At 43.5% G+C, this 13215-nt stretch overlaps 1 protein-coding gene across 2 annotated transcripts in view; it reads right to left on the bottom strand.

Annotated features, from left to right (window-relative positions):
- The window catches only part of LOC139392567 (platelet endothelial aggregation receptor 1-like), a 31961-nt gene that overhangs the window by 3193 nt on the left and 15553 nt on the right, over positions 1-13215 (bottom strand). For both annotated transcript variants that reach the window (XM_071140616.1, XM_071140625.1), the window contains exons 2-16: positions 10531-10641; positions 10180-10281; positions 9978-10078; positions 9622-9714; positions 6514-6760; positions 5030-5135; positions 4705-4841; positions 2854-3066; positions 2519-2693; positions 2212-2332; positions 1592-1755; positions 1143-1245; positions 593-739; positions 326-457; positions 48-176 (exon numbers count right to left, since the gene is read on the bottom strand). In XM_071140616.1, the coding sequence (XP_070996717.1) occupies positions 48-176; positions 326-457; positions 593-739; positions 1143-1245; positions 1592-1755; positions 2212-2332; positions 2519-2693; positions 2854-3066; positions 4705-4841; positions 5030-5135; positions 6514-6760; positions 9622-9714; positions 9978-10078; positions 10180-10281; positions 10531-10637 (2077 nt within the window). In that variant the 5' untranslated portion in view covers positions 10638-10641. The remainder of the gene's footprint in view (positions 1-47; positions 177-325; positions 458-592; positions 740-1142; positions 1246-1591; positions 1756-2211; positions 2333-2518; positions 2694-2853; positions 3067-4704; positions 4842-5029; positions 5136-6513; positions 6761-9621; positions 9715-9977; positions 10079-10179; positions 10282-10530; positions 10642-13215) is intronic.

Genomic DNA, 13215 nt, shown 5'->3' with positions numbered 1-13215 from the left:
TGTGATACAGTATATTTTATTTTAAAAATTCATTGAGCCAGACTTACGTGAAGTACAGTCAGGGCCTGTCCATCCTGGGGGGCAGAGGCAGGACCCATCTTGATGGTTGCACGTTGAGTTGTGGGCACATCTACACACTCCAGTACACTGCTTACCATAGAAACCCACTGGACAGGCTAGGAATTACACCAAAACACACGTCAAGGTCAAATATAATACACACATAAAATATTCAACATGTCAAGCATTAAAGTATGCCAAGATGCAGCGGGTTTTCTATATATATGCTAGTTTGACTATAGGTGAGATATGGGTTAGTGCTGACCTTGTTCACAAAGGACTCCAGTGTACCCGGGGGTACACACACACTGGCCTGTGACATGGTGGCAGGAGGAGGAGTGGGCACAGGACGGGCATGTTATACTGCACTGGTCACCATACACACCCGCACTGCACACTGAAAGAGAGATTGATGATGATGCATAACAATTTAGCAAGACATACAATTTTGCATACGAATAAGACTGATGGTGATAGTGACATTTTCTACTTATTTATATAGGCATCAATATCAAGCATTTTCTGTACTCACTATGCTGACAGGTGGGTCCCCAGTAACCTTGGCGACAAACGCAGGCACCGCTGTGTGGCAGACAGGTGGCGCTGTTCTGACAGAAGCAGCTCTGGTTACAGTGACGTCCCCATGTACCCTCTGGGCATGTCTGGGCACAGCGAGCACCTAGGAGAGAGAAGCACACACAAGACAGAGAGACACACAGAAAGAGAGAGACACAGAGAGAGAGAGACACAGAGAGAGAGAGACACAGAGAGACACAGAGACAGAGAGACACAGAGGGAGAGAGAGAGAGAGAGAGAAACCAAGAGAGAGAGACACAGAGACAGAGAGACACAGAGACAGAGAAATACAGAGAGAGAGACAGAGAGACACAGAGAGACAGAGAGACACAGAGACAGAGAGACAGAGAGACACAGAGACACAGAGACAGAGAGACACAGAGAGAGAGAGACACAGAGAGAGAGAGACACATAGAGAGGTTAAAACCTGTAGATCACATTGGACTGACTAATTTCCAGGACCACATCCAAGCTAACACAAACTCAACGGGGGCGTCGGTGCTTACCAGTCCACCCTGGCAGACACTGGCACTGCCCGCTGGCACCCTGGCAGCTGTCTGCGTTGAGGCAGTCACACCTCTTCAGGCAGCCTGGCCCGAACGTGCCCATCTGTACAGTAAACACATGCCAACAGCGAAAGCATCGTCAAGGGAATCCCTGAACTATTTGGCCAGCACAGTCAGAGTCAAGCAAACTGTACTTTGGCAAGATACACTGTAAATACATCATAGTTGGCAGATTAGCCTTATTGAGGAAAAGGAGGACTGAAGATAAGGGGAAGTCCAGAATATAGGCTTATGGATGCACAGAATGAGCTACAGTAGAGAGATAAAGATGGTGATTATAGTATGAGTAACATTTCTAATCTATTAAAAATCACATCAGGCCTATGTTACGTTAAGATTATGTTACCTTTTAACAAATGTTATAGCTACAGTATTATACTGGCACTTACGGGGCATGGTTGGTCGCACAGGGGCCCCTGCCAGCCTGGAGAGCAAGTGCAGGATCCGTCTGCTGGGTTACACAAAGCCACATTGGCACACTGGCACGTGGCGTTGCAACCCAGGCCCCAGGTGTCCTTAGAACAGGGTATGGAGCAGTACCGCCCTCGCCAGCCTGGAGAGAGACAGAGAGGGACATTTTGTAAAGGAATCATACATGTCTGTGTCTGTCAGTCTGTATGTTTGTCTAAACGTCTTTCTGTAAAGAGGAGCAGCCATTTTGGAACAAAATACAGGTATGCTTCTGAGACCTATGACTTGATTCAATCTGTATCGCTGAAGTTCAGCGTTACAGCATGATTGAAATGTAAAGGCAATGTTCCCGCGTTAGCGGTGACTGCATTCACGGTAAACGCTGCACATGTCGGCTCAATAGGAAATCCTGTTTCCTATCCTGTCAGATAGCGCAATCTGTAACGCTTCAGCGACACCGATGGAATCGCGCCCTAACTGACTTGTTCACAGACACACTCACAGCGCTGAGCAATGTCTGCATGTCTGCTTGTCCCATCGGAGTAGAGATATTATGACTATTCTCTCTCAGTCAGACTGTCTCTTATCAGTGACTCACCCTCTTTGCAGAAGCAGGTCCCATCAATGGGAGAGCAGTCCACTGAGTTGGAACAGGAGCACTCCAGAGAACAGTCCTTCCCATAGGTACCACTCTTACAGGGACTCTCACAGTGAGCACCCTACGCAACAGACATAAGCAGGTTATAACAGTTCACAACAGCAGAAAAACAGAATATATGAAATATGAGTATACATTTTTGCATGCATGTTTATTATCTTAAGTAAATAACCCAAATAAATTATATTTTAGTTATTGTCAGTGCCATCCTGTGCCCCATTCAGTGCTGTCTGTCCTAATCACTCACCGTGTACCCAGGGGCACAGTGGCAGCGCCCGCTCACACTGTCACACACCCCTCCGTTGACACACAGGCAGGGCTCCAGGCAACCATGGCCGTAGTAACCACGGGCGCAGGTCTCGTTGCAGTAAAGCCCCGCCCAGCCAGGCTGGCACGTGCACTCGCCTTTCAGTGGGTGACAGCTAGCCAATGGACAGAGGAGAACATTATCACATGGGTGAGCACAATTAAACAAATCTAAGAGTTATAAACAACAGAATAATTTAAAAACTATTATGGGCCTGTGTGTGTGTGAATTGTAATGTGTGGCAGTATGTGTGTGTACCCTTTGTTGATCCATACCTGAGTGTGTGTGTGTCGTGGCAGAGGCAGGTGTGTTCACAGTGAAGGCCGTAGGTGCCGTGCCTACACATCCTCTCTCTGCACTGGGGTCCACTGAAGCCAGGCTCACACAGACAGCCTCCGTCGATGTTAAAGCAGCGAGCCCCGTTGGCACAGTCGCACACACCCTTACAGTCCCGCCCATAACTACCCACCTGACACTCCTCGCTGCACCTGTGGAGATACAACACATACACACAAATCAGGACATGCTCCACAACCAAAGTGGAATAACTATTCTTGAAGTCGGAGGTTTACATACACTTAGGTTGGAGTCATTAAAACTAGTTTTTCAACCATTCCACAAATTTCTTGTTAACAAACTATAGTTTTGGCAAGTCAGTTAGGACATCTACTTTGTGCATTACACAAGTCATTTTTCCAACAATTGTTTACAGACTGGCTATTTCACTTATAATTCACTGAAACACAATTCCAGTGGGTTAGAAGTTCACATACACTAAGTTGACTGTGCCTTTAAACAGCTTGGAAAATTCCAGAAAATGATGTCATGGCTTTAGAAGCTTCTGATAGGCTAATTGACATCATTTGAGTCAATTGGAGGTGTACCTGTGGATGTATGTCAAGGCCTACCTTCAAACTCACTGCCTCTTTGCTTGATATCAAAGGGAAATCAAAATAAATAAATACATTTCTATTTTCGTACAAAACTTGCAAATCACAGAACAACAGGAAAGGACAAAAGTATCTATATCCACATTAAAACGAGTCCTATATCGAAAAAACCTGAAAGGCTGCTCAGCAAGGAACAGTGGCTTCACTGTTCCAAAACCGCCATAAAAAAGCCAGACTACGGTTTGCAACTGCACATGGGGACAAAGATCGTACTTTTTGGAGAAATGTCCTCTGGTCTGATGAAACAAAAATAGAACTGTTTGGCCATAATGACCATTATGTTTGAAGGAAAAAGTGGAGGCTTGCAAGCCGAGAGCAGTGTGAGGGAGGCTGTGCTTCCCAAACGTGAAGCACGGGGGTGGCAGCATCATATTGTGGGGGTGCTTTGCTGCAGGAGGGACTGGTGCACTTAACAAAATAGATGGCATCATTATGGGAAAATTATGGGGATATATTAAAGCAACATCAAGACATCCGTCAGGAAGTTAAAGCTTGGTCACAAATGGGTCTTCCAAATGGACAATGACCTCAAGGATACTTCCAAAGTTGTGGCAAAATGGCTTAAGGACAACAAAGTCAAGGTATTGGAGTGGCCATCACAAAGCCCTGACCTCAATCCTATAGAAAATTTGTGGGCAGAACTGAAAAAGCATGTGCCAGCAAGGAGGCCTACAAACCTGACTCAGTTACACCAGCTCTGCCAGGAGGAATGGGTCAACATTCACCCAACTTATTGTGGGAAGCTTGTGGAAGGCTACCCAACATTTTTGACCCAAGTTAAACTATTTAATTCTACCAAATACTAAATGAGTGTATGTTAACTTCTGACCCACTGGGAATGTGATGAAATAAATAAAAGCTGAAATAAATCATTCTCTCTACTATTATTCTGACATTTCACATTTTTTAAATAAAGTGGTGATCCTACCTGACCTAAGACAGGCAATTGTTACTTGGAATAAATGTCAGGAATTGTGAAAAACTGAGTTTAAATGTATTTGGCTAAGGTATATGTAAACGTCTGACTTCAACTTTATGTATCCTATTTAATATCCTGTATGAAAGATACATGAACTGTATGATATAAACAACTTCTACCCAACCATGGGTGCAGGTTGAGTATATGGCACATGTACAGTATCTGTCTCCACTGCAGGTAGTTTGATAAACACACACCTGTTTCCAGTGAAGCCTTCAGCACAATCGCACTGGCCTGTCTCAGGGTCGCAGTGGCCCCGGTTGTGACATACACACTCTTGGGCACAGTTAGGACCAAACCTGCCCTCTGCACAGCGCTCTGTACACACCTCACCCTAAGGGAGAGAGAGAAAGATAGAGAGAAATAGAGAGAGAAAAAAAGTGGAGAGAGAGAGAGCGAGAAAGCGTACATGGTACGACGACAATAAAACAGGGATCTGATTGATAACCTCAAAATACAAAGATTTCCCATGTTGACCCCCTGATGCTGTGTTTGAGTCAGTGTAAGATTCAGGAAACGTACCGTCCACCCAGGGGGGCACGCACAGATTCCTTTCCCTTGGCAAATGCCCCCGTTCTGGCACGGGCATCGCAGCGGGCATCGAATCTTTGGGCATGCCTTCTCACAGCTGAGGAACATGGAGGAAAGACACCTGAGTGGCAGCTCGACTCAGATTGAAATGTAGGGTACAAGTTAACGAGTTCCTATCTTTTTCAATTTAGTGGAATCTCTTTGTTATTCAGTGCATAAACATACAGAAAAAGTTGTTTAAGGACAAATAAAATGATTGCACTTGCAACAAATACTCAACTGTACACAGTAGTATTCATCAATAGTGGTACATTGCCTACTAGTGGTACATTGCCTACTAGTGGTACATTGCCTACGGGTGCCTATAGTCAAAGGGCCACCCACCAAAAAAGGCTTCAGAAAAGGCATTCCATGACCCAGGAAACAAAATTGCAAGGTTTCAACATCATTATGTAGATAATTGTATGAACACTGTGTGGTTCAAAACTTGTAAAAGTTGCGCATTGCTTAAATATTATGAATCAAAGATAGCATTTTGGGTAATTTCCTTGGTTACATTTGTTACACACTTTCCGTTGTCCATGCTTGCAGAAAGCAACTTATGTACCGGACCGGAGAAATCATGGACTATTTCCAGATAAGAAGCTGTTGAAAGGTCCTAAATAGATTTTCTCTCAGATGCCCGAACAGCGCATTAGGTAGTTGTCGGGACCTTGGAATGTTTTCATATCTGTGTTAGCTAGCAAATGTTGTGCTGTCTTTAGTTTGGCTAGAACGCAAAGGCAATGATGGCTAAATAAAGCTGACAAAACATCCTATACGGGTTCATCTGGATCAGTGAAGGACCGGTAACGTGTTGCTTGAGCTTATGCGTGGACAAACACCAAACGCACAAATAGTTCTGTGGGCCAGTGTGCAACAAAAGTAACCAATGTGAAACATAGCAATGTCGGAGCGTTGCTAGGGATATTATCCAAGATGTGCTATGATTCTGATGCTAAACACGTAACTTGTACTAAAAATAACAAATTAACATGCAACCTTTACAAGTTTTGAACCACACAGTGTTCATCTTTATATCATTATCTACCTAGTTGTTGACACTTTGCCGTTTGTTTCCTGGGTCATGGATCAACATATGCTTTGTGGTTGGCCCTTGGGCTATTAGAGTGCTGTGCTGTTTTCTGACATTGGCAGTTGCCTCATATAAAGACTTTCCACTAATTCCTAGTGGTTCTCTACTCATCCTCAGAGGCATCTAAAACACAGGGTGTAACTAATGACTCATGGTCTAACCTAGTGTTTCAAGAGGGGCTCTTTTCCTGCATTGGTAGGATGGAATAAGGCCATAGGATATGGTATAACAATTAGTGTACTGCCTCTCCATTTTGTCTTTCCAACCTTAACATTATATTTACTTTATATTGATACATATAGCTGTAGGCCTATTTGAGAGTGTTACTTCTACTACTCACAATGTACCAGTGAAATTTTCTCGACACAGGCACTCTCCGGTCACTTTATTGCAGGAACCCCCAGTTCCACACTGGCACTTCTGAAGACAGCCCTTGCCAAAGGTGACTGGTGGGCAGGGGTCCTCGCAGCGGTGCCCAATGTAGCCTGGAGGACACTGGCAGGTACCGGTCACAGGATTGCACAGGCCACCGTTCGCACACTTACACAGCTGACCACAACCTGGACCCCAGTGTTTGTCATCGCAGGCTGGAAGACGCACACAGACAGAAGATAACAGACACATAAAAAAATAAACCCCATACAACAAAATATATGTAATCATATAAATGTGTGCATAAACCAGTGGACTAGTGGACCAGTGTACAACGTTTTCCATCTGATATCTCTGAAAGGGTTTTCTTTCTATTAACTTAACCTGATGTAGTTGTATGGTGTTACACCGTATACTATACGTGATGTCACTGGGACCATCATGTTTCAACCCAACAACAACAACAACAGCACAGGAACCTTAGTAGAAGACAATGGTAAAGATCACTCCCCCAGGGACAATACATCTATACATGTATAGTCATGAATTTCCAACAAAAAGAGACATAGTCTACGTCCAACTCTAGCCCTAATAGCTCCAGAATCTAATGTTACTGACTTGTGATTCACGATTGACAGGGCGATTTGCATGGAGCCAACAAAATGGATGAGGTTAAAATTGGGAATTTTACAGCGGCCTTTCGGGATGGCTCCGGCGGTTACCGCCAACCGGTGATTCGCACAGGGTTTGGATTTCAAACAGAGTTAAGGAGCGTCAGGGGGATCATTCCGGATTCCATGAGAACCAGGATCCCACATGGACACACACTGACTCCTCCAATGTCTCATCAATAACGCAGACTGACTGGGGCACAAACCCTATTCAAAGGAAAAAAAGATATCCCAATACAGGTGATGTAACTGATGCTTTGCACACAAGTGATGATCTCACTAACTATCATGATGACAACCATTCAATGATGGATTTATACTTGTCTCATTGAGGTTTGTGGGGAATGACATACAGTGTGAATGATCACAAACAAATCCTACTGTTCTATATGGATTCTAGTGTGCTTGCTTCAGTCACAACTACTACTGCAGTAAAAACTACTAGTTCTTCCACGATGAGAAAAATACTTTTAGACAGCTGAAGCACACGCATTTTCTACCGCAACTGTTCCTTTTCTATGTAGTTTCTAATGAGGTCTTCCACCCACCTCTCTTTCCTTCAGTCACATACAGTATGTACTGTGTCACAGTTTCAAGCAGAACTTCTTTGACATATTAAATGGAGGGTAAAGTATGGCCAAATTAGGGTTTGGAGCAAAAACTACCACATAGCTTAGAAATGTTTATTAATCTAACTCAGAACAGGACCTTTTTCTCTTTTCTTTGTTTAAATGAATCAAACGTTTACTCATTCCCTGTGTGGGCATGCGAGAGATGCTGAGAGACTGCAGTTGGAGCGTGTGTCACATTGAGTTATGGGAAGCTCAGCTGGAGCAGCAATAATGTTTACACAGGCGTTCTCCAGGACGCCAATGGAGATTTAGTAAAGGACCTGCAGGGTACTAGGCCTTCTACTATCTGCTATCATCGTCCAGGCCTGACAAGGCTAGCCATGAGTGTGGGCAGGTGAACGTGATGGATTGGACACCTAGGCTTTGAAGAGCTGTGCTAGGACCAGCTGGCTGTGCCCAAGCCTCTGCACTTACCCAATTTATAACAGAACCCAGACCTGTTCTCACATAAATTGTCCATATGTTTGTTTACATCTGATCAGGGTTCAAAAGTGACATTTTTTCAATTGATGCGCTCTTTAAAAACGGCAAGTCTCCATTGTACTGTAAATGGAATGCATTAAGATATGGTGGGAAAATTCCTCTCTTTCCCCAAGTGTATTGTCCGAGTGGTGGTGGAGATCTCGTCTGCATCCAACCACAGCATTATCTCCCACATATCTAACTGAACCACATCCTTCTCTCCCCCATACCCTTCTTTCTCACACACCCTTCTAGAGTATATCACTCTATTCTTAAGTATCAAAACTCAACCAGTCTTCTTTTCTGTACCCAACCCCCCCCAACCTCACCCAATATGAATTATTCCATCACAATCTCTCTTCCCCAACAGTCTCTTATTAACAAACATGTATTTATTTCTCTCTTTCTTCCTCTCTCATTCTCTCTGTCCACTTCTCTCTCTCGCTGCCTCTGGCCCCCCTTCTTCCCCTCTCTCTTGGTCCTTCTCTCTCTCTCCCTCTTCCTCTGTCTTTTTCTCAGCTCTCAGTGCTAAACCTCAGCCTATCTCTCTCATTTCCCACAGCTAGCTCAAAACACAGGTATCTATTCCAGAAAGTGTCAGCTCTCATTCTGCCAGTGGGCTTTATTATAGGACTCAGCAGTATGGGGCCCGAGGCCAGCACTCGTTTGCCCAGAGAGAGAAGGAGAGAGAGACAAAGTGGGAAAGGGGTAACATTTTCCATTTCCCCTTCCCATCATCCCCTCTGAAGGCATCATACACCACCAGCTTATGTTAAGCCCTCCATTCAGCACTGTACTAGTGACCTGGTTGAGTTCAGAAGAACACTGGCATTGATTAACTAGGAGTTTCTGGGATAAATAAAATGTCAAACAATTATCCTGTGCTGAGATGGAGCTATTTGAATTCATATGCAAACTATACATTTTTTAGCATATGATTCCAAAAGTGTATACTTGCAAAATACGGAAAATATGGATTTCCATCCCGGGCCCTGGGTCTAAGCATGCAGTATAGTTTGGGGAGCTTTGGGGATGTTACATTCTTGATGTAGCATAAAATGTCAAGTGCCAGGAAGGGGATAGACATAGTGTCCTCCTGGTCTGATAAACTGTTTTCTGGACTGTGGCTTACTTCAATGACGCATAATTGTTTATTTTGTCCCTTGCTGTTTCCATTGGAAAGCCCTATGTGTGATTGAGTGTTGTGTGTGAGGATCAGTTTTTGAATAATGGGCACTTGTCATTTCCTGCAGAGTGTGTGTGTTTGTGTGTGTGTGTGTGTGTGTGTGTGTGTATGTTGATGTAACGCACCACTGGAACAGTCGTCGCCACGCCAGCCTCCCTCACACTGGCAGCGGTCTGGAGCAACACATCTCCCATGGACACACTCCTTAGTACAGCGGGCTAGTGATGAAAAACACACACAAACACACTCTTAAGTAGACTAGAAGGTTGGTGGAGATATTATATATATTATGTAACGCATGCATGTCAACTCTCCAGAATGTAACCAACTCAGCAACCAAGCACAAAATTGGATGAATTCTAGAAATCGATGGCAAAATATGTAGAAATGTAATTCATTGAAATGCTACTGATGAATCCAAGTGAATCTTCTACGTTTGTTTTGATATGCTAATAAAGAAAAGCCATGACGTTAAACTTACGGACACATTTGTCTCTGCTCTCGTAGTAGCCAGGGCAACACTGGTACCTCCGGCGGTAGTCCATCTTCACCGCCTGTCTGTATGCTGTCTTATAGGTGATCCTGGCCAACACAAAGTCAAATAGAGAATACTTCCTGTTACCCTCTGACCTTATGGACACAACCAGGAAGTAAACAGGAAGTGAGTCGGCAGGCTGTGTTACCTGTGATGGGTGCATCTGTAGGAGGTGCGTGGCTCAGAGCAAGGTTCCTCTGTCACCTGGTCATAAGGGTGGGCATACGACTCCTTCACTGAGGTTGGGAAGCTGTATGAAAGGACAAAATGGACTCAGACATGATAATACACTGACAGAACGAACCCATCGTGGTCTAGAGTTGAGACAACGTGAAGTTCATATTTTGAGCCAAGTGTTACATCTTCAATGATAAGTGCAACAACAAACAATAAGTTAGCTACAATTAAACCTGCTGCTACTTCTATTTCTTTCTCACACATTAAAATGTGCTCTCTTCTATTCTGGTACAATGAAATGAGATGAGCTACACTGACTTACCTCTCCCATACGCTACACACGTTGGGGTCCCTGGGGTTCAGAGACCAGGACTGGCCAATCAGAACGCTCAGAACCAGCAGGACGGTACAGGTCTGCAGTGACTGCATGGTCCTGAGGAGAGAAAGGGAGTAAAAAGGTTGTGGAGGATATTTATAATGCCTATCCATGGGAGCAATGGCAGTGATAATAGGCTACAAATTGAAAGCATGAGGACCAACATTTGAGGAGAGGGTTAGTTATTAAGGATCAGGTTATGAGCAGGAAAGGGGATAATCAAATACCTATCCTTTTTCTATTCTCATTAAACAGCACATAAAATCATACTGTCTATGTTAAACTGATACTTGTCAGGTTTTTGTTTGGCACTGCTTTTAGCACGCCATCTGAGTTACAAAGATATCAAACACTTCACAATGTAAAGAATATGAACATTTATCTGAAACCTTCCTGTAGTTTAAAGCAGTATCACCCCTTGTAAAAGAGTTCATTAAACACTAAGCAGAGGAAAGGCAGCGGGCCAGCATTGAGCCGTTTACCCAAACCCTCCCCGTCGTGCTCACTATTCTCCCCATATGGCAACTTAGAACAGAGGAATCTGAACGGTGGTGTAAAGTAAAAATACTTTAAGATCCTACTTAAGTCCTTTTTTGAGGTATCTGTACTATACTATTTATATTTTTGACAACTTTTACTTTTACTTCACTACCTTCCTAAAGAAAAGTATGTACTTTTCTCCATACATTTTCCCTGACACCCAAAACTACTTACATTTTGAATGCTTTGCAGGACAGGAAAATGGTCCAATTCACACACTTATCAAGATCCCTGGTCATCCCTACTGCCTCTGATCTGGCGGACTCACTAAACACAAATGCTACGTTTATAAATGATGTCTGAGTGTTGGAGGGTGCCCTGGCTATCCGTAAAAAAAATAATTGATACTTAAGCATATTTAAAATCAAAAATATTTAGACTTTTACTCAAGTAGTATTTTACTGGGTGACTTTCACTTTTTCTATAGTAATTTTCTATGAAGGTATCTTTACTCTTACTCTCAAGTGTGACAATTGGGTACTTTTTTCCACCACTGAATCTGAGAGAGCGAGAAATAGCGAGCGAGCGAGACAGAAATGGATTGGGGGGAGGAATGCGACTCCAGCTACCATCCTAGCTATTATCAATCAGAGCAGGAGAGAAAACTCCACACTCTTCCGCCATGTCCCCTTCCACACACCATCTGGATCCAATCAAAACGCAGACCCAGGGGAACGCCCAGTGATGAGGACCAGAGCAGGCTCTCAGGGAGCGGCAGAGAAAGTGGTCTTTTTCCCCCAAAACTCCCATGGACATTTTGGGAAGTTCAGCAACACTATAGCATGGGTCGACTGAAGGGCCATTCCCCTCATCGTGGGAAAGGGACAGTCTTTGGAGGATGGACTCATGTTGACATAATATTGGTCAAGGCTATTTATTCCCTTCTGTTTTTCTAACAAGTCCCCCTGACAAAGTTAGTGTGCTGCTTCTCAGGTCACCAACGAGGATGAAATAAAGAGCTTGGGGTATTAAACTATTTCTATGACTATTCCAAAGGAGATTTCAGCATTTATTTCAGTCAAGCAAAGAGAGGAACAACAAGGCACTTAACTAAGTCTAGGTCTAGCCCATCACAAGGTTTCCTCCTCCCCTTACAACGTAAGGTTGTGGTTTTTCAATAATGCCATGTTAGGATCCCTTTTAGGGGCTTCAGCCTAAGCATTTTCCTTAATCAGAGTAACAAACAAACTGCAGCCACAGCCCAGCAGTCACACTAAACCTAAACCTACAGCTGTAGTTATGAGTTGATTTGGCACAATGCTCCCTGTAACATAAATCAAGTACATTCACGATCTGCTGCTTTTGATATATCACCCCTCACAACCCTCCTGTTCTCTGTGTCAGGAGATAATACACATTCTGGCACACACTCTAACGCCTTAAAAAGCTGCACCACAAAAACAGGATTTTATAAGAACAGGCATATGGTTTTTATTAAGAGGAGCAATCGACTTTAGCAGCCACTTCATTGGACTGGAGTAAATATTTTTCACTTGTTTTTTTATTTTTAATTGAGCTTCATTAGACAAAGTATTGAAACCGCATGGGGATTCTTAAGTGCTGAGAAAGAGAGTGTAGGTTTAATGGGTGCAGACGTGAAGAGAGAAAGCTCTGACTTGAAATGAATGTCAGCGGCAGTTCACATGACATGTTTGGGTTACCTTTAAATTGAACGGTAGGTCGGTAGACTCAACTGGTACGTAGGTAGCATACCCCTGCTCAGAGAGGTCAAGGGGTTCAGGTCCTCTCCCCACCAAAAGTAGGCTTTTATTCTCTACTCCACCCATACATGTGGGTTGATTATAGAATCCTGCCCAAGCCTTTGCTGCTGAGAGTACACTCTTATTAATCTCAACCTACAGTTGATTATCTTTTACCTTATCATATTTTTTCTATAATCTTTTATAAAAATCAAGATTCTTCTTCTGTGTTGCTTTATGCAACCAACATAAAATAAAAACACACACAGATGACAAAATATATTTATGATGTTACAAGTGATAAGTGCAGATGGGCACCAGATTTGGCTCTACATATATTTTAGCTCTGGTCCAGGGTGTATTCTGGACCAGAGCTACTGTACCTCTCTAC

Source organism: Oncorhynchus clarkii, chromosome 3, assembly GCF_045791955.1.
Source record: "Oncorhynchus clarkii lewisi isolate Uvic-CL-2024 chromosome 3, UVic_Ocla_1.0, whole genome shotgun sequence".
NCBI lineage: Eukaryota > Metazoa > Chordata > Actinopteri > Salmoniformes > Salmonidae > Oncorhynchus > Oncorhynchus clarkii.
This window is presented reverse-complemented; position numbering and strand designations above follow the sequence as displayed.